The sequence below is a fragment of the Petaurus breviceps genome, unplaced genomic scaffold, assembly GCF_028583685.1.
Source record: "Petaurus breviceps papuanus isolate PSGF00001 unplaced genomic scaffold, PetGlider_PUasm1.0 125, whole genome shotgun sequence".
NCBI classification, from domain to species: Eukaryota; Metazoa; Chordata; class Mammalia; order Diprotodontia; family Petauridae; genus Petaurus; species Petaurus breviceps.
Genome location: NW_027185653.1, coordinates 6,039,232 through 6,066,909, shown reverse-complemented (window position 1 = coordinate 6,066,909; position 27,678 = coordinate 6,039,232). Strand labels below are relative to the sequence as shown.

The 27,678-nt window shown below is 38.4% G+C and overlaps 1 protein-coding gene across 3 annotated transcripts in view; it reads left to right on the top strand.

The window, feature by feature from the left end:
* Positions 1-62: 62 nt before the first annotated feature.
* The window catches only part of C9orf72 (C9orf72-SMCR8 complex subunit), a 45,586-nt gene continuing 17,970 nt past the window's right edge, over positions 63-27,678 (top strand). For 2 of the 3 annotated variants that reach the window (XM_069090543.1, XM_069090541.1), the window contains exons 1-6: positions 63-134; positions 12,772-13,260; positions 24,291-24,350; positions 25,389-25,484; positions 26,425-26,489; positions 27,052-27,124. In XM_069090543.1, coding sequence (XP_068946644.1) covers positions 12,817-13,260; positions 24,291-24,350; positions 25,389-25,484; positions 26,425-26,489; positions 27,052-27,124 — 738 coding nt within the window. In that variant the 5' untranslated portion in view covers positions 63-134; positions 12,772-12,816. Of the gene's footprint in view, positions 135-342; positions 617-12,771; positions 13,261-24,290; positions 24,351-25,388; positions 25,485-26,424; positions 26,490-27,051; positions 27,125-27,678 lie in introns of those variants that run through there. The other variant, XM_069090542.1, reaches the window with a different exon arrangement.

Genomic DNA, 27,678 nt, shown 5'->3' with positions numbered 1-27,678 from the left:
GGGGGGGGGGGGGGGGGGCGGACACCTTCCCGAGCCTGACCAATCGGTGCCGCACGGGGCGGGGCGAGCTCAGGGAGGAGGGTAAGAACCACGGAGGGGGCGGGGCTGCGGCGGCCAGCCGGAGGCGGCGGCGGGTGAGTGGGGTGGCCGTGGGCTCGGTGGGGAGCAGCCCCGGGGCGCCTGAGCCTGCGCTCCCGGCGGGCGTCGGGCCTTATCGGTGACCGAGTGGGGGCCATTCTGGGAGGATCCGCCGCCCTCCCGCCTCAGGCAGGGTGCGGTTGGGGTGGGTCTCGTTCCTTTTCCGCCCCCGCCCGCGGCCCGGGGCATTCTGGGATGGGAGCCCCGCTTTTCCCGGGTGCGGGAGTGGGGCGTGCCAGCCCCGCCCCGCCCCCTCGGCGGAGTGCGGCTGCGGCGGACACCCCGCACAAAGCCGGCTCCTCTTTCCCCTCCATCTGCCCTCTCAGCGTCGCCTCCCTCCCCCCCCCCCCCGGAGTCCTAAAGCCGAGGCCCACGGGACGGGCAGGACAGGTGTGCTGGCGAGTCCCGGCCGCAGGTTCGGTGTGCCTTCCGGGCCCTCGGCTTTTGGGGCTTCGCCTCCCGACCAGGCCGTTTAAAGGTGAGGGGAGCAGGAAGGCGAGGCTGGGGTGGGCCTGGGACCTGCGGGCAGCCCGTGTGTGCGAAGGCTCCGTCTGCGCCTGTGGGGAGGGTGCTCCGGGACTGGCAGAGGGCCTTGAGCGGGGCTCCTGGTTAGGTCCGGGCCTTGGATGGGAGAAAATCACGTCTTGGTCTTCAGGGATCGCTGGTTGAAACTGCGCGTTCAGCCATGGTTTGTACAAACGGACAGTGTTTCTATGAGCACTTCTAAGGTTTGCAGAGTTCCTTGCAAATAGTACCTGCCTTTATCCTCGAGAGGCTGTTGTTATCCTCCTGTTCAGCACATGAGGAAACTGAGGTAAACAGATTAAGTCCAGCATTGCACGGCTAGTAAATGTCTGAGGCCACCTTTGAATCGTGTTCCCGACTCTAAGCCCTTCACTCTTAAGGACTGCTGCATAATTTTTAAAACATATTTTCCTGATGAGATACAGGCTTTACCAGACTTCAAAGAGGGGTCCAGGATACAGAAAAGAATAAGAACCCCCAGTATTTAAGGGCTCATTGAGATGATGACATCTTTGGCCTCTTATGTAAAACCTTGTAAAGTTCGTTTGTGCAAAGGAAATAATCAGTGTACGTGGGAGCATCAAGCCAGCAATTACAATAATTTTAAAATATTGCACCAATTGTGAATTTACCAAATATGGAGAAGAAAACCTTTGTGGGCAGAGCCAGACTTAGGATAGTTTATCAAAAAATCACTTCTCTTGCTTCCAAAAATAACGTCCATTTTTAGGAAAGTATGAGTATCAGACTTTAAGAGTCTGGTAAGTTTTGTGTGAAGAGTCGGTAGAATCCTTTTCAAATCTGCACACAAAACAGACTTAAGAAAATGAAAAGATATTGGAGGATTTAACTGGTGGGGATGTGGTGTAAGAAGCTGTGATTGTGGGGGAAGCAGCCAAGCAATATAAACAAAATGACTAAAACCCTCATGGAACACTTAAGCAGGCACTTTGAGTATAATTTTACTCAAACCTGACCCTGAAGCAGGTATTTAGGAGCTACTTGACTGAGGCACATATCAGTGCTCTTAAATGAATGAAAATCTCATTTTTTAAGCACCTGTTATTGTTGACCTGGGTATTAAGCCCTGGTATAGATTACAAAATTGAGATCGTTTCTGGCCTTCCAGGAGCTTGTAATTTAATGTGTGTGAGACTGCAAAAAAAGGAAGTTTAAGTTTGGGAAGTCCCAGGGATATTAGGCAGATCTTTAGTGACCAGAAATCACGCTAGTGACTTGATAACTGTTCCCATTACAAGAATTGGAAAAGGGGGACATGTTTTAGCAGGACAGATAAGAAGATGCCTAGATTGGATGGCTGGGATGTGCTTCACACAAAAGCATAAAAAGGGAAGAGTAACTAACATCTGGTAATTTAAGACTTAGAAGTCAGTTTCACAAGAGATACATCACACTGCTAGCAGAAGCCACAAAGCTTGAAATACAGTGAAGTCATGTAGACTAGTAAAACTGTATCCAGCTAGAACATTTCACCCGCTTTAAAGAAGTCCAGATTGTTACTGGGTTTACCCCCTTGAGCAGACCTATGTTATGTTGGATGGTCTTTCTAGACAAGTAAAACCAACTGAAAGAGAGTAATACATCTTAAAGAGACAGGCCAGATGGCATTGTGTTCCATGCTAAAAGACTGTTAGCAACACTAACCAAATGAACCTATAATAGATACAAATAATGTCTTTCTGGAAAATGTCAAGAAAGTATCACCAGCTGTAAGATACAAGTTCAGTGGACTAACATGAAAGTGATTAAAGTTCAATGATACTGTAATAGGAAACTTACATAAGTCTCCATATGCTGGTCAGTTTTAGAGGCAGTACACACTCAGGGTCCAGAAAAAAACCACTATTTTATTTACTGTAGCATTTTTAACAGGTGAGGTGACTACGGAATCTTAGTTAGCAGTAGTCAGCAGACTAAATGATGCTGTTGTACCAATCATAAATAAGGTAGCCCTTTCTAAGCAAAGGTTTAAGAAACAGTAAAACCACAGACATCAAAAACTGAAAAAAGTTCAAAGATAACCAAAATTGTCTGTGGTTAAAGTGTCAGATGAGAAGCAGCATGAAAAAAAATCTCCTGATTCTGCACTCAGCCATATGACTTAACTACTTAAGGGGTTTTAGGCAAAACATTTAACCTCTTTCCCTTCAGGTTGCTTACGTGTAAAATAAAGGTGGTATAATTATAATAGTTAGTAGTAGTATTTATATAGAGTCTTAAGCTTTGCAAAGTACTTTACAAATATTACTGCTTTTTGTGCTCATAGCCCTGAAAAATAGGTGCAGTTATTATCCTCATTTTGTAGAGGGGGAAACTGAGACAGGGGCATTAAGGGACTTATTCAGGGGCAAACACCTAATAAGTGTCTGAGGCTGAATTTGAACTCAGGGCTTTCTGACTCCCAAGTCCAGCCCTGTCTGTATCCACTATACCACTTAGGTGCCTCTGGATATTTCTCAGGTGTAGTTTAGGAAAAATTGTTTTATCCTCTATTTTCCTAGAAGGCAACTTCATGGAAAGAAAGTTTTTTCTTTGTTAGTTTCTTTTTTAAAAAGGTTTTGATGTAGGGACTAGCCCCCAAATTTAGGAACCAGCTAGATTTTTCAGTTTTCAACTAAAAGAAAAAGAAAGTGAAAAAAATAGTAGCCATGGGACAGTTGATTCCCAATATTCAAAATGAAATCCAAATTGTGGGAACCAGAGGTGGAAAATGGGAATCTACCCAATAATCTTAAAGGATCTTCTGAAAAGTCCCCGAGCATACTTGGCCAAACTGTTTCCAGAAGGACAAAGGGGTGACAGGGAGAGGGTAGAAGAAACTTCTATTGGTTATGGGTGCTGCATGGTTGATCTTGAACACCTTATTGCCTAGAAGAGGAGGCCTGGCAAGCCAGTACTAGTACAGTGTCAACTGAGAAGACCAAAAGCCCTCCAAGTAAGACCCCATTATTTCTTTGCATCAAACAGCAAGTGACTTGTCACAGAACAGAATGCCCTTCTGGTTCTTGTAAAATGGCACCACAAATACCATGGGCCTGTATGAAATTCTTGTGTATGTTATTCTGTACTTGAGAGTGGGCAAGCCAGTCATGATTGGATAAATTCTTATAATAATATTAGGACACTGGAATACTGGACTCTCATGAGACCTCTATGAAAAATCACATGATTGGTGGCGGCTAGGTGGTGCAGTGAATAGAACATTGGCCCTGGACTCAGGAGGACCCGAGTTCAAAACCGGCCTCAGACACTTGTAAAAACTAGCCGTGTAGCCTTGGGCAAGTCACTTAACCCCAATCGCTCTCCAAAAAAGCAAAAAAAAAAAAAAATCACGTGATTGTCTCAAGCACACATACTGCCAGAAATTGTGTGAGTCATATATTATGCTGAAAAAGGTCTCTGGTCAGAATTACATTGGACTTTTCAAACGTTTCCAAATCTGGATTTTCATCACAGCAGAAGATGCTATCCATGTATGATAGAAGTGTCTACTAAACCCCCTGCTGGGAATTTGAACTAAAATCCATATAGGCCAGACTAGGTTTTCCTTAAAAGATGGTGAAACCACCTTCAGACTTAATTGTACCAGTGGCGTAAGTCTGTACCTCCTGTGTCGACATGAATGCTTCAGGAAACTTCACCCAACTTAATCAGTGGTATGTGTTTGCTCAACAGCCTTTCTGTGTATGCTGTGTACAGCTAAGTAAACTTGGTTTTGTTAACTGTCTGATTTCATTCCAACCTGGAACCTGAACTACTAGACTATCCTGAGTCAACCCTGGTCTATAACAGTTTGTGTTTGTAAATTTTTTCTACCTTCCTTGGAGGTTTAACTTTTCTCTGATCATTTCTCCTCACAGGATTTCAGTGATAAATGTTTTAAATGAGTTTTACCTTTCTTCATTTTTTCAAATGCTTGATTAACTTCTGATTTACATCATTCGTTTCCGCCAGATTTTGAGTTGCAAATTTTCTCCCCGTTTTTCTCCTACCCACTGCCACAAAATAGCAGTCTCATGGGATATCCCCTCTTCCAATCTGCTCTCTCCCATATTTTCTCCCATACCCCTTTCTACTTTTCCAGTGGGGCATGGTGGATGTCTATGCCCCAGTGCCTGTATATCTTATTTCCCAATTACATGTAAAATAGTATTAATAATTATATTTATATAAATATATTTAAACATTTGATTTTAAAACTGAATTCCAGATTCATTCCCTTCCTCCCTTGTCACCCAGACGTACTGGGAAGATAAGGAGTTCAGTATAGATTGTACATATGTGGCTAATGCAAAACAATAACATAGTAGATGTATTGTAAAAGACTGTCTATATTTCCCTCCCTCCTATCCCACCTCCCATGCTTGGAGGTTGTGCTTCTACTCTGCCATCTTGACTCCGCCCCCAAATTGTACCTTTCTTATACTAATTAGCATTGTGTTACTGTTAACCACTTAATTTTATAAGTGGAAAATATTTTCCCTTAATTTAATCAAGTTTGACTATGTTCCAGTTCAGTTTCAAAAAGAACATTTTCAGTTAAAAGATGGTATGAGACACCCATGTGACTTTGGTCAAGTCATTTAATATTTTAGTGCCCCAGTGTAGCAGCAAGCACCCCAGCATCCCCAGGGTGGCTGCCAACACAGGTTCTTAAATCTGCTTTGCTAAAGGAAAGTAGCTCAAAATTGGTTAACAAGCTTACTTTAATCAATCAAATATATAAATTGTTTACCTGGTTCAGGGGAAAAAGGTCAGCACCCCAAACTTCAGAGTATACAGACAGAATTATCAAGACAGAGAAACAGATCAAGTAGACAGGTTTCCAAACTGTCCAACCATTACATCCATACGAAATCAACTTCTGCGTTTTTCAAAGCCAGAGGGCTCTCAACAATGGCTTCCTAGTCTCATCTGATCAAATCACAGAACACTTCTCAAAGTGAGCCCCAAAGCAAAGCCTCACATCAGGGCTTATATAGCCTTCTCCTGGGTCAGAGAATGTAACCAACCTCTTGACCCACTGCTCAATCACACTGCATCCAGGTGTGGGCATTCCTGAAAAGCAATCCTCCTGCCTCAGGCTCCATGTGACCACATTCCTCCTATTAGGAGGCAGAGTATATTTTCAAATCAAGGAAGGTTCTCAGAGTCTCTTAAGCCTATCAAAGGGCCTAGGGGCAGGGAAGATCTTTAAATTTGCATTTCCATTACACCCAGTCAACACTCTAAAACTGTTAAGTTACATATTAGTTGCTGCCCTGCAGCAGGGGAGGGAGAATCCACTATAAGAAAGTAGAAAGAAGGAAGATACTGTGGAGGTAGATTGTATAGAAGTGGGTAGAATTGGCTTTATATGTGCCTAAATGCAAGAAGAAACAGTTCTACAAACATTTTTAACCCCACCCCTTTTCCTCCCTTTCACTACAGTACCTAATATCTCTATTTCTTTATTCTCTCCTATCCTCAACCCCTTACAGTCTGATTTGTGCACTCACCATTCTACTAAAATTGCTCTCTTAAAGGTTATCAGTGACCTCCTTATTGCCATATCCACCAACCTTTTTTCCATCTTAACCCTCCTTGATCTCTTTACCTATCTTCCTTTGGTTTCAGAGATGGTACACCTTGAAAGAATGCTGACCCAAATCCCAGCTCTGCTACTTAACCCATATAACCTTACGCAATGGGTCTCAGACTTGATGACATTTAAGGTCATCTGCTCAAAATTAATGACCCTCCTGTCCTAAATGATGTTCTGTCTCTTAAAGACAGTGTAGTTGAGTGGAAAGAGTCCTGAACTAGAAGAAGGGAGAGCAGACACAGTCTTGTGAGGGCAGAAAGCGGTTTTCCCCTTTATGTCTGTAGCGTCTTTAATAGTGCCTTGCACATAGTTCTTAATAAATGTGCATTGAATTGAAATTTCATCTATTTCCTTTGTGATCTTGGGCAGGTTATTTGACATTTCCTATTTCCCTCATCTTTAAAATTAGGAGACTGTGCTAGGTCATCTCTAACAATCTTATGGATCTTCCTCATCTCTTAATGTGGGTCTGTTGGGGGGCCACTCTTCTCTTTATGCTTTTTATTTTGGCAGTCTCATTTTCGGTCCACTGACTTCATCTACCAACTCTGTGCAGACTGGCTTTCACATGTATGTCTGTGGGCTGAACTGTCTTCTGAACTCCAGATCTCAGCATCAGCTGCTTTTTAGAACATGGCTAACTGGATTGAGCGGCTGCATATACGGTATTGTAGAGTGTTGATCTTGAAAGGAGAGAGACCTGGATTTCAATGCTGCCCCAGGTGCTGACTAGCCTTTAGACTTTTGAAATCACTTCTTAACCTCAACAAGTGCCTCTCAGAGATCATGTGAAGATCAAATGAAACTATGTGTATGGTGCATTTTGCATACCTAAAAGTGTTATATGTGAGCTGCTATTTGTGGTGATGATAATAATGAAGCCATTATGGTCCCCTTAGCATTTCAAATTCAATATATGCAAAATTAAGTTTACTATCATATTGAATCTGCTTCCCTTTTTGGCATCATCTTTCTGTCTTTGGTTCTTTCATTAACCCTGATCTTCCAGGTTCGTAACTCTGGTTTCATTGGTGACCTCCCACTTGTCCACCTTTCATATCCAATTAATTACCACGTCCTGTCGATTGCATTTCCACGACATCCCTCATACCTGTGTCTTCTGTTTTCCCAAAGTCATCACCTTAGTATATACCCTCATTATTGTTCACCTAGACTTTTGCAATAGCCTTGTGACAGGGCTTTGCAACAGAACACACTTGTCTTCCAATCTGTCCTTTGCACTATTGCCAAAATAATTTTTTGTACATATGTGTTATTTCTGTTAAAAAAAAATCTCAAATAGTTGCCTATTTCTTATAGAGCAAAGAGTAGATTTTGGTATTCGAAGCCCTCTAAAATACGGTATCAGTTTATCTTTTCAACTTTTAATATCATATTTCTTTGTACATCATCCTAGATAAATTGAATTATCCTCCAATCTCCAAAAATACATAATGCTCTTCTGGCTCCTTGCTTTTCTTTTCACTTTTCTGTTAATCATTCCCTTTCATTGAATTTCTGTTTATCCTTTAAAATCCAATTCCCAAGCTATCTCTGTGAAATTTTCCCTTTTCCCCTTCTCCCTGCAGTAATACCGGATCATTACCTCAGACCTCACCTGACCCTATGTTTTCAACTAGGTTCAGTTCAGCAAGAATTTATTAAGCAGCTACTATGTGCTTTGAGGGGGAAGTATAACATTAGAATTATCTTTTTTTTTTTCATTATGCTCCTTTGGGACTGTAAGTCCCGTGAGGGTATAGCTTTTATCCAAGTCATATTTTCCTTGGTTCCTAGCACATAATTCCTACCACAGGACTGTTGGCTAGCAAACATCTTTTGAATGATTGAACATTTTATAGGACACTTCATAAGAGTCTCACTTTACCTTTTTTATGAAGAACATAAGCAAAAACACTATTATGAAGTATTGTAAGATTAATGCCATTGTCTATTGCAGTAGATGGAGAAAGAGAGAAATTATATGAAGAACTTGACAAAATCATCTAAACTAAGACAGCTTATAATGGTGACTTCCATACACAAGGTGATGTGTTGAAAACATGGTTCAAAATTAAGAAGTAGGTCAGTCTTAAGAGATTTAAGAGACTACTCAGATGTCTCATGCCTTTATATCATGAATATTTTATTAGAAAGTTTCTGAGTAAGCACTAAACATGACAAGCATTGACCATCACAAAAAAAAAAATGAAAATGACTAAACCTTTATAAACAGGAAAAGACTGAATACAGTTGTATTCATTTCAGAAACAACTGAACATGTGCAATCAGTGATCAAAATAAATACCATTACTTACCATGACTCCAGCCAGGTATACTTTGAAAAACAAGAAATTAATAAAGCTAAGGATGTTACCTATCACCATTTTATAGAAAAGTTTGATGAATGAAAAATAGGAATTGGAGTAAAGAGATAGGGATTTTCAAACCACCTTAGCTAGCAGACAGCAGTCTTAGTAAACAAAAAAAATTAGGCAGCTGAGTTCAAAATTGGTTTAGAATATAAGCTTGTAAAAAGTTATGTAAGAAAAGTATAGAATGTTAGACACAGAATATCTTATAATACAACACAAAGCAATGTAGGAAACAGTATGGTCTGTTCTATAGTTCTGTCATCTATTTTCAGTGATGAAGATAATGGAACTAACACAATGTGTCTCTCAACTACTTCAATACCCTATATGCTTATATTAGGAACTGTCAGTACATTTAAGAGGGAATATAGAAGGAGTAGACTTGACTAAATATATAAGAAATCCTTTAAAATAACTTAGGGATATTTTTTTCCAGCCATGATAAACATTTAGGGAAAAAACTGACCAAAGAAGACATAGGCAACTGACATTATAATTGTGCTGTGTACATGTCAAGGATGTTCTTAATGAAATCAGAAGGATGGACATTCTCTAAATAGATAAATAGCAAAGGATATAAACAGGTACTTCTCAAAAGAAGACAAATCGTTTTTTGACAGCCACATAAAATATGCTCTAAATCAATGTCATAAGAGAAATACACATAAAAGTAACTGAACTCCATATTATACTCATCAGATTGGCAAAGATAACAGGAGAAAATAATTCCTGGAGAGGTCAGTTGGCTCACGAGTGTTCAGTTGGCAGAATTGAATTGGCCTATCCATTCTGGAAAACAAATTTGGGAAGTATGCTCCTAAAAGTCACCAAACTACATACCTTTTGGCCTAGTGGTATCACTTCTAAAATTATATCCTAAAGACATCACACAGGAGAGAGGACACATTTTACAAAAATATTCATAGCACTTTTTGTTGTAGCAAAAAAAATCAGAAGCTTAGGGGAGTGCCCATCATTTGAGCAAGGGTTAACAAATTATGCTATGTTAACAAACTAGATTATTATTGTACCTTTAGAAATTGCAAAAAGGACGGTTAACAAGTGTTTGATTCTAGGCCAGGTGCTCCATCTACTGGGCCACATAGTTGCCCAGAGGTCCAGTAGCTTTTTCTCAGGCCTATTCTGCTTGACCTCTCTGTAGCCTTGGGCACTGTTAATCACGCTCCTCCTTGATTCTGTCTAGGTTTTGGGGACATCACTCTCTCCTGGTGTTTCCTCCTACCTGACTATGGCTTCTCTGTCTCTTCTTGGATCTTTCTCCAGATCACACCCTCTGACTCATGGTTGTGATTCAGGGTTCTGTCCTCAGTTCTCTTTATACTACCTCACTTTGTGATCCCGTCAGCTCCTCTGGGTTAAATTATAGTAACTGGACCCATATTTGATGAGAAAATCAGACCAGCTGATACTTGGGAAATTAGAGTGCTTTTCTTGAGCCTAAAATGTGTGCTTCCATAAAACTGGTCTCTAATACTCAGATTCTCCCAGTGGGGAATAATAGTGTCAGGACAATGAAAATTTTGGACAATCACAAAAGACAGCAGAAACACGTGGCAGATGTGTACTGTTCATAAATGAGAAGCGCTGCTTAGCGACAGGACCAGAACAGGAAGGGGAGGAGGGAGGAGAGGAGTGGACAGGCGACCTGCACGCCAAGCTGGTGTTTTCCAGATAGATAAAAGACCAAGAAGAATGCCTTCTGCATGTTAGGGAGGCTTAGGAAGGACAGAGGTGTCAGCTGCACAAGATAAGGCACAGAGTGACTCAGAGAGTTGTCCTCCTAACGCCATAGCTTTGACTGTGTACAATTTGCTGTAGTTATCAGTGCTGGGTTTGGTTCTGGACCACCACAAATAAAGCAAATGTCTCAGTAAAGTGAATCAAAAGAATGTATTTGGTTTCCCAGTATATATGAAAGTTAAGTTTACTGGAGAGACTTAATAAACTGATGCTGAGTGAAAGGAGCGGAAGCAGAACATTGTACACAATTAGACACACTGTATCTGTGATGACTAACGGCTTTTCTCAGCAATGCAAGGCTGTATGACAGCTCCAAAAGATGGAAAGGGCTGTCCACATCCAGAGAAAGAATTACAGAGTCTTTAATGGAGATGGAAGCTTGTTTTGTTCTTTCTCTCTTGTTGTTCATTCCATTGGTTATAATCCTTCTTTGCAATTTGAGTAATGTTTAATGTGGAGGCATTTGTATCTTGGATTGCATGCCACCATGGGGGGAAAGGAAGGAAGAGAGGGAGGAGGAGAAAATTTAGAACTCAGAAGCTTGTGGAACTGAATATTGTAAACTATAAGTAAATTAATAAATTAGGGGGGAAAAGTTATGTTTACACTATGCTGTAGTCTGTTAAATGTATAATAGTATTATGTTTGATAAAACAATGTACGTACCTTATTTTAAAAATACTTTATTGCTAAAAATGCCGACTGTCGTTTGAGCCTTAAGTGAGTGGTAATCTTTTGCTGGTGGATGGTCTTGCCTCAGTGTTGATGGCTGCTAAGATTAGGGTGGTGGTTGCTGAAGAGTGGGTTGTCTGTAACAGTTTCTTTAAGACAAGAGTGAAGTTTGCCCCATCAATTGACTCTTACTTTCATGAACAATTCTCTGTGGTATGTGATGTTGTTCAATAGCATTTTACCCACAGTAAAACTTCTTTAAAAATTGGAGTAAGTCGGGGTGGCTAGGTGTCGCAGTGAGTAAGAGCGCCAGCCCCGGAGTCAGAATGACCTAGGATTGGTTCCAGCCTCAGATACTTAACACCCACACAAAAAAAAAGCTGGCCGTGTAACCTTGGGCAAGTTACTTAACCCCAATTGCTTTAAAAAAATAATTGGAGTAAGTCATCTCAAAACCTGCCACTGCATTATCAACTATGTTTATATAATATTCTTTAATATTGTTGTGTCTCAGGGCATAGGGAGGCCTGAAGAGAGAGAGAGAGACCAGGGAATGAACAGTTGGGAAGCAGTCAAAACAAATGCAACAATTAAGTTTGCAATCTTATATGGGTTTGTGAGGCCCCAAAACAATTACAGTAATAGCATCAGACATCAATGATCACACATCACAAGTAACAGATATAATGATAATGAAAAAGTTTTAAATGTTGAGAGAATTACCAAAATGAGACACAGAAACACAATGTGAACACATGCTGTTTGAAAAATGGTACTAATAGACTTGTTTTACACAGAGTTGCAGCAAAACTTCAATTTGAAAAAAACGAACCAAAAAGCACAGTGTCTGCATATGACAATAAAACAAGGTTTGTCTGTAATATACACATAACATTTCTCCTATACTGAGAGAGAACTTGGTTTAATAATTAAGAACAAAACCATCGGAGTCAGAAGGACTCCGTCCAGACTGCCACCAACTGTTTAAGCACAAGCTTCCTCTGTTTTAGTTTCAGAAGTCTCATCTCAGAAATAAGGCTTAGGCTAGGTTATCTTTGCAGTGATGTTATTGTGAGCACTAATTATCTCATTCTGTAATAAAGTGATATCCCTAAGGTCAGTGGATGTTACAGTGCTATTTGCCGTTATACTGCACAATTACCCTCCTTACCGCTTTCTTTTTTATTCTTTTGCCTGCTTTTTAATAGTCTTCTTGATTGATTTTTGTCGTCTCATTTATTTTTTACTACTTTCATATACCTGCCTCATACCACCCTACCTTTTCTAATTTTCTTCTTTTAATCTTGTATGATCATGGGGAAACTATGTAACCATGCATATTAGACTTCTGTAAAGTAGGAGTAAACAGGTTCTTAGTAAGCTCTTTAAGGGGCCAGATATGTAAATCTTAGTGGGATTTATAAACTTTTTTCATTATTTCCTGTTTCTGATTCTGTTTGGATATTTGAGTTTATCTCTGGGAAAGTGAATTTATTACTAGCTTTATCTACAAATATTTATTGAATATATTTTATGGCATATGTTATCCATCAAGTCACACCTGAAAATCTCTGTTTTAATTAATGAAAAACAATGTGAAGACTGAGTCAAAATTAGCTCTTTCTATAGAGGTTTTTAATTTGAAGACTGAAAGGAGACAAATTTAACAGCCATCTTTTTTTTTTCATTTTTTAGATTGTCACCTAAACACTGTGATAATGCGATGATCAGGATGCAGTCATGTCTACTCTTTGTCCACCACCATCTCCAGCTGTTGCCAAGACTGAGATCGCTTTAAATGGTGATTCACCCTTATTAGCAGCTACTTTTGCATACTGGGACAACATTCTTGGTCCTAGAGTAAGGCATATTTGGGCTCCCAAGACACAGCAACTACTTCTCAGTGATGGAGAAATAACTTTTCTTGCTAATCATACTCTAAATGGAGAAATCCTTCGGAATGCAGAAAGTGGAGCCATAGATGTGAAGTTTTTTGTGTTGTCTGAAAAAGGAGTAATTATTGTTTCATTGATCTTTGATGGAAACTGGAATGGGGATAGGAGTACATATGGACTGTCAATAATACTTCCACAAACTGAACTCAGTTTCTACCTTCCCCTTCACAGAGTGTGTGTTGATAGATTAACACACATCATCCGGAAAGGAAGGATATGGATGCATAAGGTGAGTAGTTCTTGAGTCTAGCATTTTATTTACTTTGGTCTTGTGTCCTGTTTGGTCTCGACCAATCAAATCATTTTGTTTGTGTGATTCTATCTACCAATGCAGTGCAGCATTTGGTTTGTATTTTTACAGTCTTAGTTACCTAAATCACTGAAAGATTAAGTAATTTACCCCAGGTTCAGTAGCTATTGTGTGAGTGCAGGAGTCCTCCAAGGAATCCTGGCTCACTGCAGGAATACTTAAAAGAAATAAGGTCAGTGTTTCATAAATAATAACAAAATAGGTTTAAAAAATGAAAAGAGAATAAGTTATGCTTTTCTTCAAGAGAAGAATTTTGGAAACAAAAATTCTTGAAATGAGATAACCAAAAAATAAAATTTTTTTATTTTATTTATTTGCTTTTTGGAAGGGGGAAAGCAGGGCAATTGAGGTTAAGTGACTTGTCCAAGGTCACACAGCTGGCGAGTGTTAAGTGTCTGAGACCAGATTTGAACTCAGGTCCTCCAGACTACAGGGCTGGTGCTCTATTCACTGCACCACCTAGACGCCCCCCAAAAAATATAATTTTAATTCTATTAAAGTCAGTAGGTCCTTTTGTAATTCTAAACTACCAAATGATAATTTTGACATTTTATGTTACATCACTCATATTGTATTCTACTATTATACCTAACTTTTGGGTATTCTATCTTACTTTGCTTTACACAAAGATGTTTTCTCAAAATATCCTCATGCTGTTCCTCCTCTACACCTGTTAAAATCTTACTTAACTTGGTTAGAATATTTTTCTTTGTCATCAAGATAGTATTTGTTTATCATTATTTATAATTCTTTGTCATTGTGAAAATATGAACAGATATTCCCAAATGAATACTATTTGATATCTAAGTAGAAAAATATTTTTCTCAGCACTTCAAAAGACAATTTTAAGTGGTGATTTGATGGGGAAAAGAAATTGCATCTGAATTTGGAGTTTAGGGTAAAATATTACACGGTTTCTATAATTTAGAAAAATATCACTGCCTACGTGACACATTTTTACTATTTTGCACTTTCTCAGCAAGCTAGCTGCACTGCACATTGAGTTCAGTCTTTCTGTTATATTTAGGTCTTGGGGTTTGGGGTTTTTTTTGCTATTTTTTTGAAAATTTGGATCATTTGAAACTCATTTTCTTTCTCTTTGAGGTAGAAATCCATTTAGATCAAAACATTAAATTAATCTTTTTCTTAGGAGTTCTGAATGTTATAAAACTGAATTTTATAATCTGTAGGTGCTTTAAAATAGCTTCCATTTTTTATTATATCTCCTTTTAACAAAAGAATATATAACACACATGTGTTAACTTATATTTAAATGGTATACAGAAATTAACTGGTATTTCCTTTTTAATATATTGAACAATTTGTGGTTTGAGCTATATTGGAATCTGGAGAAACATCGTTAGGCTTCACGCTCCTTTAAAAGATATTCTGCTTTTATGAGACTCTGGAAATCTTTAAGGAATGAATGATTGATGAATAAAAAACATTTATTAAACACTATGTATGCATGATGCAAAGTCCTGTGTATATAAGCAAGACAGTCTCTGCTGTTAGAGGAGCCATTCCAACAGAAGGTAATGTACAGGAAGTTTTATCTGAAACACAGGGAGAAAAATCCCATGGTCATTACAGTGCAGTGTCAAAGCGAGTGTTTATGCATTTTCTTTAATGTATTATTTCCATAAATAAAGCCATATACATTTCTAATAATAAACCATTTGACAGTGCTAAGAACTTTGGTGGTGAGAATATTCTTACTGTCTCCATTAGGTCTGAGAAGGCAGTTGATGGTGCCAGTGAATTGGCTTACCTGGTGCATGCTGCCTGCCGCTCTACCAGTGTGCTTTGTTATTTCAGCTAGGCTGGTTTATCTGTCTTCTAAGTGGAAGTGACTGGCAGTTGGTGTAGTGCCAACTGCAACTATGAATATGCTGGCATCGTTCTCAATCACAAAATACAACACTCCATAACTAGATGTCTCCTTGGGTGAGTCCTCCCTCCAGCTCTTAGCTGCCCTGACTGCCAGCTTGCTTTGGCCTCTGTTCTACTCTTCAGCAAACTCCTCCCACCACAGGATCCATATGATTTCAATCAGTCTATTGGGGGCAGGGAAGATCTTCAAATTCCCTTAAGTCTATTAAGGGATAGGGAAGATCTTCAAATTCCCATTACCATTACATTCAGCTAGGCTTATGAGTGTTTGTGGGAAGGGTAAAGGATGGTGTGAGTCTTTGCTGTGCTATGGTATATTAACTTCTTCTTTGACTTTCTGATACTGGGATTTGTTTTTCTGGTGTCGGAATAAATGTTTTGCCTCTGTCTTCTATATGGGACGTCTGTTATATTTTACTATTGAGAACTATGCCAGCATATTCATAGTTGTCAGTGCTGTGAATGTTTCATTGGCACTACAGTTGGTAGGTCCATTCTCCACCAGGGTTACTCTCTTGGATGATGAGTAGGGGGCAAATGGCATGCATTTGTTCCCATGAATTTGTTCATTAAATTCAATGTATTCAAATGTCGCTTTATTCTAAACATTGTATACCTGCATTGGTCTTAGAGCTCTTTTTCTACTTATTTTACTCATTATGTGACTTAGTGGTGTTTCTCATCCTATGATTTAGTAGTATTAATAAAGTCTTTATAAAATAAATTCTGTGCTTGTAGTTTTTCCTGATATGTTGCTTTTTAATTGTATCAAGCAATAACTCATGATGAAGTACTATAGACTTGTTTTCATAAACTTATTCTTGAATAGACATTATCTTTTAAAAAAATAGAAGTCAGTATCAGCTTGTCTGGAAATTCTATCGTCTTAAGACTGTGCCTAGAACCAAGACTTTACCTGGGAATAAACGTATTTTCATACTAGCTCTGACCTGACTGTTCATCTAACTCATTTTTCTTCCTTTACATGATCCCTAGAGATGTTCTGTAGGAAGTTATCCGTTCTTGCACTAACCTTAAAAAAAGCTATATATTTGCATCCTTTAGTCAAATCTCTCTTACATATGTTTGGTTTCCTTACTAGTCACATCTCTTCCTGTGATTTTATTGTAGAGAATTCCCAGAGAGGAAATTCCTTCTCTAACTGTGAAAGTTACCTGTGACACAGATAGGCCTAAGTAAGCAGTAGCACAGGAAAGACATTTGTCAGAGCAAACTGGAACCCTAGTCATGCTGACTGATTGTTTATGGCAAGGCACTTGGGGTTACATGGCTTGCCCGGTGACACAGTTAGTAAGTGTGAAATGTCTGAGGCCGTATTTGAAATTAGGTCCCCCTCACTCGAGGGCCAGTGCTCTATTTACTCCATCACCTAGTTGTCCCTTCTCCATTTATCTGAGTTCAGCTACTCTGTACTAGGGATTATTAACCGGGAACCCATGAACTTTTTAAAAAACATTGTGATAACTGTATTTCAGTATAATTGGCTTCCCTTCCAATCCTATATATTTTAATAATTTGAAAACATTCTGAGTAGCATTCATGCCCCCACGTATACTTTAAAAAATAGTAAGAATCCCATCTTAGAGTAATGAAATTTCTAAGTTTATTACTTATTTTGTAAAATAGGGTTTGCTTTGTTAATAGAATATATGGGGGAAAATGAACCTCACTAACTTGAAATGGAGTAAAAGCAGTATTCAGGCAGTTACTTTGGAATGTGGCAAAGGTAGAATGTTATTTGGGGCAGCCAAGCATAAGTATTTAGAAATTATTACAACAGATGGATTGTGCAGTGTTGGGAAAGACCCCTGGTCTAAAATAGAAAACTGTTATTAAATAACAATGTAACTTGGGCCTCAGTTTCCTCATTTATAAAATGAATGAGCGGGGGCAGCTAAGTGGTGCAGTGAATGCACTGGCCTTGGAGTCAGGGGGACCTGAGTTCAAATTTGAACTCAGACACTTAACACAAAAAACTAACAGTGTGACCTTTGGAAAATCACTCAACCCCAATTGCCCTACCCTCCCTCCTCCAAAAAAAAAAAAAGCAAATAAAATGAATGAGTTAAAGTAGATTATATATCTAAGGTGATTTCAAACTCTCAATTTTCCTAATAGCTCAACTTGGAAAATGTTTAAATTAGTATGCTACTTATAACTTGATAGTAATGTGTAGCCAGTGAGGAAAAAACTTAACTTTTATTTTTTTCTGCATATGTCAAAGTAAAAACTAACTAAAGTATATTCTCAACCTTTTAATTTCTTGAAGGTAATTTGATTCAGATCTGTAAAAGAAAAAAAATTTCCATTAGTTTTGGAAGCATCCAGCTGTATTCCTTATTTAGTCATTCAGCAGGCTTAGTTTTAGGAATTCTAATAATATTTTGCTTCTACTCAACTTGGTTTAATTGGTACTAAAGAATGCCGTTTTGTTTTGTTTTTACAGAAAGTAGCTATGCTGAGTAATATCTTAGGATCATAAGAATTAAGGATAGAAGACCTTATAAATGATCTACTTCCCAACAATTTCTTTCTGTTTTTTTAAGATCTAAGTCAAATATTATCTCCTTATCTCTACTGTGAAATTATTTTACAGCTAGGGAAGCATCAGTTTTCATATTCAGGGATTAATTTTGCTATGTCACAAAAATTAAATGTTTGATTAGACATAAACTTTTCCTTATGTTAAGCAATTAGCATTTGTTTTCTGGTGTTAAGTGATCTTTTTATGTGTATGTATTTTTACTTCCCACCCAAATTAAAAGCTGCTTGAGCAGCCGGACCATGCAAGTATATATAAGTGTGTGTGTGTGTGTGTGTGTGTGTGTGTGTGTGTGTGTGTATGTACATGTATATGTATATGTATAAAACTTATTTGTATCACCTACAGCATCTCTTAGGTGATTAGGTGATCCAGATAGTAAACACTTGGCAAATATTTGTCAATATGTTGATTGAGTACTTAAAATTTTTTTGGTTATTGACAGCCATAGTGTTGGTCAACAAGCTTCTAGTCAATCAGCTTGCATTTTTCAAATACCTACTATATGCCAGGCACTGTGCTAAGCCTAGGGCTTTGAAGGAAGGAAGGAAATTAGCATATATTAACCACCTACTATATGTCAGGCACTAGCTAAATGCTTTACAAATATTTCATTTAAACTTAACAAAAACACTGAAAAGTCATGGCTGTTATTGTCTCCATTTTACATTTGAAGAAACTGGGGCAGAAAGAAATGATTTAGCCAGGGTCACATAGTAAATATGTGAGGCAGGATTTAGACTCGGGTTTTCATAACTCCAGGACCAGCTTGGCCACCTAGAAAATAGTCAGTCCTTGCTCTCAAGGAGCTCACAGTCTAATAGGAGAAACAACTTGGGGAGAAAAAAAAACATGTACAGACAAGGTATATTCAGAATAAATTGGGGGTGATCTCAGAGGGAAGTCATTAAGATTAAATAGTAGTGGGAAAGACCTCTTGCAGAAGGTGAGACTTTAGCTGAGACTTGAAGAAAGCTAGGAAAGTTGGGAGGTGAAGAAGAGGAAGGAGTGCATTGTAGTCATAAGGGACAACCAGTAAAAACTGGATGATAGAATATCATATATGTGGTGAACAGTAAGGAGGCAAGTATCACTGGGGGTTTCTAAGGACTTCAGATTCCAAATAAAAAGATCTTATTTTTAATTGTGGAGGTAATAGGGAACACTAGAGTTTACTGAGAGGGGAAGTTACACCTGCAGTTTAGGCAAATCATTTTGACAATTAAACTGGGATTGGACTAGGGAAACACCTGGAAGAGAAATAGGAAGAAAGAGTGTCAGTAAATATTTATTAAACTCCTATGTGCCGGGGCAGCCAGGCTGCACAGTGGAATAGAGCACTTGGCTTGGAATCAGAAAGACTCACCTCTATGAGTACAAATTTGACCTCCTCAGACATTTAGTAGCTGTGTAATCCTGGACAAGTCACTTAACCCTATTTGCCTCAGTTTTGCCTCTGTAGAAAAGAGCTGAAGAAGGAAATGGCAAACCACTCTAGTATTTTTGCCAAGAAAACCCCCAAATGGGGTCACAAAGGGTCAGACACAACTGAACAACAGCAAATGTGCCGGGCACTGCTAAACACTGGAAATACAGAGAAAGACAAATCACAATCCCTGTTTTCAAGGAGTTCACAATTTAATGAGGAAAGACAACACTTGGGGGGGGGGGAGTGGTGTGATGGGGAACAGTTACCCAACCTGGGGGCTTTATCAAGTCATGTTGCTGAGTTAGGAACAGATCTGAGGAGGTTTGAGTTTTTGAGTTTGCAAAATGACAAGTTTCTGATGACAGTGAAACCCAGGGAAGCAGCTGGGTGGGAAATGATGAAAATTCCTGGGGTGCCATCCTTAAATGTGGATGACAGAGAGGATGGGAGAGGAAATCTTCAATGTTCGTCCTCCACCCCTCCCCAATCTGAGGGACCCGGAGTACTGAGGAGGCATGAGTTTCCAAATTGATTTTATCTTGGCATAATGATGAGAGAGGAGAAATAAATAATAGGGAGAGGGAGGGGAGGATGGATCTGTTGGAGAAGAGAAGAATGGGTACAAGGATGCATGTAGAGGAATTTGCATAGACAAAAAGAAGGACTGACCATCTTCATGTGAGAGGAGGTGAGAGTGGAAAAAGGTAACTGAGGTTTGATGAGGAAGGAAAAAGAGAGAGCTCTTAGCAAATGACCTCGAGTGTTTTGGTCAAGAATATAGTGAAAACATTCCTAACTGACAGGGGAGGGAGAAAGGGTACAGTGGGAAGCTCAAGAACATGAGAATGTTTAGAAAACCTGCTATAATGAGTGAGATTGCAGATTGATTAGGAAGATAAATTACTTTGCTACATTGAAGACCAAGGTGAGATTAGATAACATAAATTTGTAATGTACTAGACAGTAGGACTTTGTAATGTTCTCCAGCTCCATCTCAGCAGCACATCAGGAGCAATGGAAGTAGATCATGGGAGTAATCCTTTGGCAAGGCATGATAGGCTGTGAGGTAAGGGATTTGAGTGCAGAGGGTACAGTGGAGGTCAGCATAGGGTCAGGATAGGGAATGGAGGACAGTGTAGCCAGTTCCAGGATGATGGCTCGTGAAAACTAAGAGACTGGAAGGGTTGGAGGTCCCAGGGAGATGGAGGAATAGAGTTGGAGGTTATAAGGTATAGGGAAAGATGAAATGACTAAAGATTATAAGCAAAAGAATTCAAGAGTTCACGAACATGGAGATGGAACACCTATGGGTAAGTCAAGTTGAAGAATTTGTCTCTGCAGCTTGAGTTGAGTGGAGAAGGAAGGAGGTCATGGGAATTGAGTAGATTCAGGAACTTGGAAGTTAAAGGATTTAACAGCATCAACAACATACACATTTAAGGCCCCTGCTCTGAGGTCAGGAGTTGAAGTCAGAGGAAGACTAGGAGCTCAGTAGACACTGAACTCATTGAGGAGTGAAGGAAGGAGAATGTCCTGGTAGTCAATAGATGACATCCTCCAGGATCTAGATCCGTTGTTACTCTTCAGTCATGGCCAACTCTTCATGACCTTGTGGACTGTAGCACACCAGATCCTTCTGTCCACCACTATCTTGAATCTGTCCAAGCTTATGTTCATTGCTTCTGTGACACTTTCTGTCCATCTCATCCTCTGTCATTCCCACCTCTTTTTGCCTTCAGTTTTTCCCAATATCAGGGTCTTTTCCAGTGAGTCCTTTCTTCTCATCATGTGGCCAAAGAATTTAAGCTTCACCTTCAGTATTTGACCATCTAATGAATAGTCTGAATTAATTTCTGTAAGTATTGACTAATTTGTTCTTGTTGTCCAAGGGACTCTCAAAGTCTTCTCCAACATCACAATTTAAAAACATCAATTCTTTTTTTTCTAACTCATAAAATCTCTTTTTCTGCTTTTAAATTTATTTATTTTTAGTTTACAGCATTCAATTTCACAAGCTTTTGAGTTCCCAATTTACCCCCCCTCCTCCCCAGGAGACAGCTTGGAATTTGATATAGTTTCTGCATATACCTTCACGTTAAACATTAGTCAAGTTGTAAAGAAGATTTATAACCATTGGAATGAACCACGAGAAAAAAAGAAACAAAAAAGAGAGAGAGTAAATCTGCTTCAGTCTGCATTCAGAGTCCGTAATTCTTTGACTGGAGATGGATAGCCCTTTCCATCGTGAGTCTTTTGGAGTTGTCCTATAACCTTGGTTTGCTGAGAAGAGCCAAGTTTATCAAAGTTATTCATCATAGATACAGGGTGTCTGTCATCGTGTACAATGTTCTCCTGGTTCTGCTCCCCTCGCTTTGCATCAGTTTATGTAAGTCTCTCCAGTTATTATGAAGTCCATCTGTTCCTCATTTCTTATAGCACAATGGTATTCCATTACATTCATATACCAGAAGTTGTTTAGCTATTCCCCAATTGATGGACATTCCCTTGATTTCCAATTCTTTGCCACCACAAAAAGAGCTGCTGTAAATATTTTTATACATACAGGTCCGCCTCCCACTTATATAATCTCTTTGGAATATAGCCCAAGAAGTGGTATTGCTGGGTCAAAGGGTATGTGCATTCTTATAACCCTTTGGGCATAGTTCCAAATTGCTCTCCAGAAAGATTGGATCAGTTCACAGCTTTACCAATAATTGCATTACTGTTCCAATTTTCCCACCTCTTCAACATTTAGAATTTTCCTGTTTGCCAATCTAACCAGTGACATGTGGTATCTAAGAGTTGTTTTGATTTGCATTCCTATAATCAGTAGTGATTTAGTGCATTTTTTCATATGATTATAGATATCTTTAATTTCTTCCTCAGAAAACTTCATGTCATTTGACCATTTATAAATTGGGGAATGACTTCTATTCTTATAAATTTGACTCAGTTCTCTGTATATTTTAGAAATTAACCCTTTATCAGAGACACTGCTTATAAAAATTCTTTCCCAATTTTCTGCTTCTCTCCAAATCTTGGTTGCGTTGTACAAATGCTTTTCAATTTAATGTAATCAAAATTATCCATTTTGCATTTCATAATGCTCTCTGTCACTTGTTTGATCTTAAATTCTTCCCTTCTCCATAAATCTGACAGGTAAACTATTCCTTGCTCTCCCATATTGCTTATAGTATCAGCCTTTATATCTAAATGTGAATCCATCTTGACTTTATTTTGGTGTACAGTGTGAGATATCTGTCTCTTCCCAGTTTCTGCTATACTCTTTTCCAGTTTTCCCAGCAGTTTTTGTCAAATAATGAGTTCTTATCCCAGAAGCTGGAGTCTTTGGTTTTATCAAAAACAGTAGATTACTATAGTCGTTGACTACCATGTCTGATGGAAAACATTAGTTCTGCAACACTCAACTTTCCTTGTAGTCCAGTTATTACAGTTCATGGAAAAACCATAGATTCGACCATATGGACCTTTGTCAGCAAAGTGACATTTCTGCTTTTTAATATATCGTCCTGATTTGTCATAGTTTTCCTTCCAAGCAGCAAGTGCCTTTTAAATTTCTGGCTTTAGTCACCATCTGCAGTAATATTTGAGCCCAAGAATATAAAAACTCACTCTGCTTCTGTCTGTTTGCCAGGAAGTGATGAGGCCACTTGCCATGATTTTAGGGTTGCTTTTTTTCAATGTTAAGCTTCAAACCAGCAGCTTTTACATTCTCCTCTTTCACATTCTCATGCAGAGGTTTCTTAATTCTGATTTACTTTCTGCTATCAGAGTGGCATTGTCTTCATATCTGAGATTAATATTTCTTTTTTTTTACCTTTATTTTATTTTTTCCAATTACATGTAAAGACATTTTTAACATTACTCCTATCTCTAAGGACTTGCCACATTTTGTTGTAATCCACAGAGTCAAAGGCTTTTGTGTGGTCAGTGAAGCAGGAGATGTTTTTCTGGAACTCCCGTGCTTTCCCCATAATCCAGTAAATATTGTCAATTTTCCATAGTTCTTCTGCCTCTTTGAAAATCTGCCTGCACTTCTGGTAATTTTCTGTTCATGTATTGCTGAACTCCGGTGTGTAGAATCTTAAGTGTAACATTGCTGGCATGTGAAATGAGGAAATTGTTTCATAATTTTAATATTTCTTGTCATTGCTCTTATTTAGGATTGGTCTTTCCCAATCCAGAGGTCACTGTTGAGTTTTCCAGATTTACTGTCATACTGAATGCAGAAATTTAACATCATCATTTTGAATTTTAAATAGCTCCCCTGGAATTTCATCACCTCCACTGGCCTTATTGTTAGCAATGGTTCCTAAGACTTGCTTGACTTTATTCTCCAAGATATCTGGCTGTAGATCAGTAACCACACTACATAGTTCTTTTGTATATTCTTGCCACTTCTTAATCTCTTCTACTTCTGTTAGACAATAAACTTGAATGATGTGGACCCTGTAGGGGAGGAGAGATTGCTGATTATGGTGATAGAGGAGGGGTCTAAAAATGGCCGCAAAGAGCAAGGAGTATTCCAACTTCCTCACTCCAAGGAATAGATTGGGAGCTCAGTGAGCAAAGGGAGGTGATGAGTTTGTAAAGTCCCTGACAGTTGTATTAAATCTTGGGAAGACTTTTGCTAGATGACAAAGGAAAACATGTTTTGTTTTGTTTTTTCTTAATAAGAGTTGGTTTTCACTGTAGACATATCTGTTAGATCTAACTTTATCTTGTTCATTTAGGAAGGTCTAAGTCACTTTTATGAATAGTTAACATTTTTGCTAAAGTGAACTGATTTTTTATTGTTTGTTTTTAATCAGAAAGTAAAATATTCTTTTGTTTTGTTCTTTTTTTGTGTGTGGGACCATAATAGTTGCTGGCATAGTTACATATGTATCTCCTGTTTCTATTCAGCAAAGAAAAATCATTCATATCACTCTTTGGGAATTTATGAAGTGAGATTTCACCTAAAAATAATTTGCCAATTGACCTTTGTTTATACGAATGTATAAATACTAACACCGTTCTAAATTGAGCACTTTTTTTGCCTAGGAGAGGCAAGAGAATGTCCAGAAGATTGTTTTAGAAGGAACAGAAAGAATGGAAGATCAGGTAAGAATGTATATGCCATGAAATGCCGGTGTTATTCAAGGTAATTATTAAAGAGTTTGTGTGGGGGCGGGAAGGATGCTGGTCTTGTGGTCTTTCAGTTGACCCAGTTAATAGTGAGGCGATATTAGTGAGCTTCTAAGGAATCTTAAAAGAATCTTTGTTAAAAAAAAAAAAATTAAAGGAACCGATCCAAACATTTTACCTCTAAAGTAGAATCTAAGATTCAGATTGAGAGGGGAGAGGGGTAAGACAATCAGAGTAGGAATATCATCAACCACAGGTGAACACTTTGCCACCTTTGTTCTTCTTAGGATAAGTTTTGGATGATTTGTTCAATTACAGGGCCCAGGGGTCTGAGATATGGTAAAAGACAAATTTTCCCTTTGGTTCAAGAGGAAGCATATTCGAAAACTCCAGCTTCAACCTGTATTAGTGAGAAATGTTATCTTGAGACCAGAGGATAGTTTTTTCATTTTAAAAATTCATGTGATTATGTATAAACTTATTTTTGTTTGTAGAAAGAATACTTTATTAGCAGTCGTAAGGATCTTGCTATGAGTCTGGTCTTTACTATTTGAAATTATTGATAAAAAGATTTACAGATTATGCTGTCTTTTAGCTTCCCTAGCTATAAAATATGAAAAACATCTTTTTAATTGATTTTTTATACCTTAAGTACTAAATTAGAAATATTCATTTTAAACCAGACTGTTCACATAGTGACATTTAGCGGTGTATGATAAGCCATAGTTGTCAATGTATGAGAAATTTGGTGACTGAAAAAGACTTTCTGGAAAAATTATAATCATCTTCAATTAGCACAGAAACTTAAAAACCTTGAGTGTGAAACATGTTTTATTTGATTCTTTTTAATGTTGTCAAGTATTTCCAGCCAGTGAAAGCACTGATTTTTGTATTCCTTCCATCTCACCATCCTAGAAAACCTCATTTATCCCTTGGTTTCATTGTTAGTAGTTTCATTACCAAGATCTTCCTGTCTTACATATCTTTTTGACCTCATTTTACTTTATTATGTAGGGTCAGAGCATTATTCCAATGCTTACTGGAGAGGTTATTCTTGTAATGGAGCTCCTTTCATCTATGAAATCACACAGTGTTCCTGAGGAAATAGATGTAAGTTCATATTTGTTTTGAAGTCAAAACAGTGGTACCTTTTTCACGTTTAGCAAAAATCCTTTAATTAATAAATACCAGTGGTAGGCTATTAACATAAACACACATTACTGTGTGTTTGTAGGGGAAAAAAGTCCCTAGCAATTAAATAGAAATATTTTAGGTAATTTGGTCAATGTAAGTTAATCATTTTTGAATCATATTAGCTATATTAGCTTTGCTACTCACACACTTTCTGAGAACGCAGAAGTTCTAATGATATAGTACTGACTTTTATAATGACAGTGTACAATTCATATATCATGTTAGAGTTCGCTTACAGACTTTATCGTGTGCACACAAACATTTATGGTGTCCTTTAGTTATCACGGTATGGGGTCAGCCACTTTGGTTGCTGTTCAGAGTCTGCATTAAGCTCTTTTCAGTTTAAATCTGTGCAGATAATTTTTTTTTCAGAATCTTATTTAAAAGATTGTTGTTCTCACATTTTAGAGTATGTTTTAAATTTTTAAAGAGCAGTAATTCCAAATCTTTGTTTGTTTAGAATACAGCAGCACTGAGAAGCCAGACTGGGCCATGTGGGAACGCCCATTATTACTCTTGCTGGTCTCACTCTGGATTTTCAGGGCTGTCAGACTGGTTAAGAGCTCAGGAGTCAGCTGTGTTTGTGGAACCTCATTAACCTGCGTGACCAGCTTTCACAAACATGCTGCTGATTTACTATTAGATGTAGAAGTGATGATTTTGTGGCTTTCTTTGATTCAAAGCAATGACAACAGTATGCTCTTTTAAACCTTCATGCCACAAAACTTAAATCAGCAAACATTTCTTGAGCACTTGTGTACTATGCAATCTGCTAAGTTCTGGATTAGAATCTTAGAAAAAAAATTTCTTTCTATACTGTGTTCTAATATGGCTATTTTTTTTCTTTCTACTTTAGATAAGTGATACAGTACTAAATGACGATGACATTGGGGACAGTTGCCATGAAGGTTTCCTTCTCAAGTAAGAATTTTCTTCCAGTTCATAAAAAATAACTTGAACAGTTTTTTGTATATAATGTTAAGCTATATAGATTTTAGTGATAAAAAATAGGATTAAAAAAAATCCTTATTTCTCTGAAAGTGGTAATTAAGCACCTGTTTTCTGCATATCTTTATTTCATCCTTATTATGTCTTTTGGAAAATTATTTTGATTTTCCACAGTTTGGTAGAAAAAAGCTGAGGTAAAGAATCATTAAGTAAGATTTCCAAGACCCGACTCTCAGGTTAATAGTTGTGTCGCTAACTTCCATGACCCTTTTTTATTGTTGTTGTATGCTTTTATATAAATTAGTAATCTTCCAGTTAAATCAAATTCCACATAAATCTCAGAAATGTAAGCCCATATAATGGCAAAAATGAACATGAGATTATCTCAGCAGTACTTTTCGGATTTTATGCTATAGCTTAGGGTTTTATGATTATTTAAATGTTACTATTAAATAATTTTTATAGTTTGCTTTTATTTGATTTTCGGTGTGTACAGTTATCTTATTTAGCTAGTAAATCTTCATTTAACTTACAGTGCCATCAGCTCCCACCTGCAGACCTGTGGCTGTTCTATAGTAGTAGGTAGCAGTGCAGATAAAGTGAATAAGGTAAGTCACTTTACACTTAGTAGTTTGTATTAGAATCGTTAGTATGGTTAGCTTATTACATGCCGTAATTTAAAGGTGGAAATTAATATGCTTTAAAAGCATTTGGAGAACTGGGTGGAGTCAAGATGGCGGAGTAGAAACAGGACTTCTACAAAGCTTCAGCTCCCACCTCCTCTAATTCATGTAAAAAATGACTCTAGACAAACTTTGGAACTACAGAACCCACCAAATGACAAAGACAAGCTGACCTTCCACTGAGGACACGCTGGCAGGAAGTGGCCAGTGCAGCACTCTGGAAGCCAAGCCCAGACCTGCAGCCTGACCAGCTGCCCGCAAGAGGGACTTCAGATCACCAGCAGCTGTGGCGGTTTCCAGAATTACCAACCAATAGATGCTAAGGACAAAGTGCGAGGTCAGTGCAGTGTGGACTTTGGGACCTGGGAATTTGGGAGTGTGATCCAGCATTTGCCCCCGGGGCAAGAAGCAGCAGAGGCTCCCCAGCTGTGCAGCCACCACAGTCACATGGCAGCCTCAGCTCCTGGTCTGCAGACTGG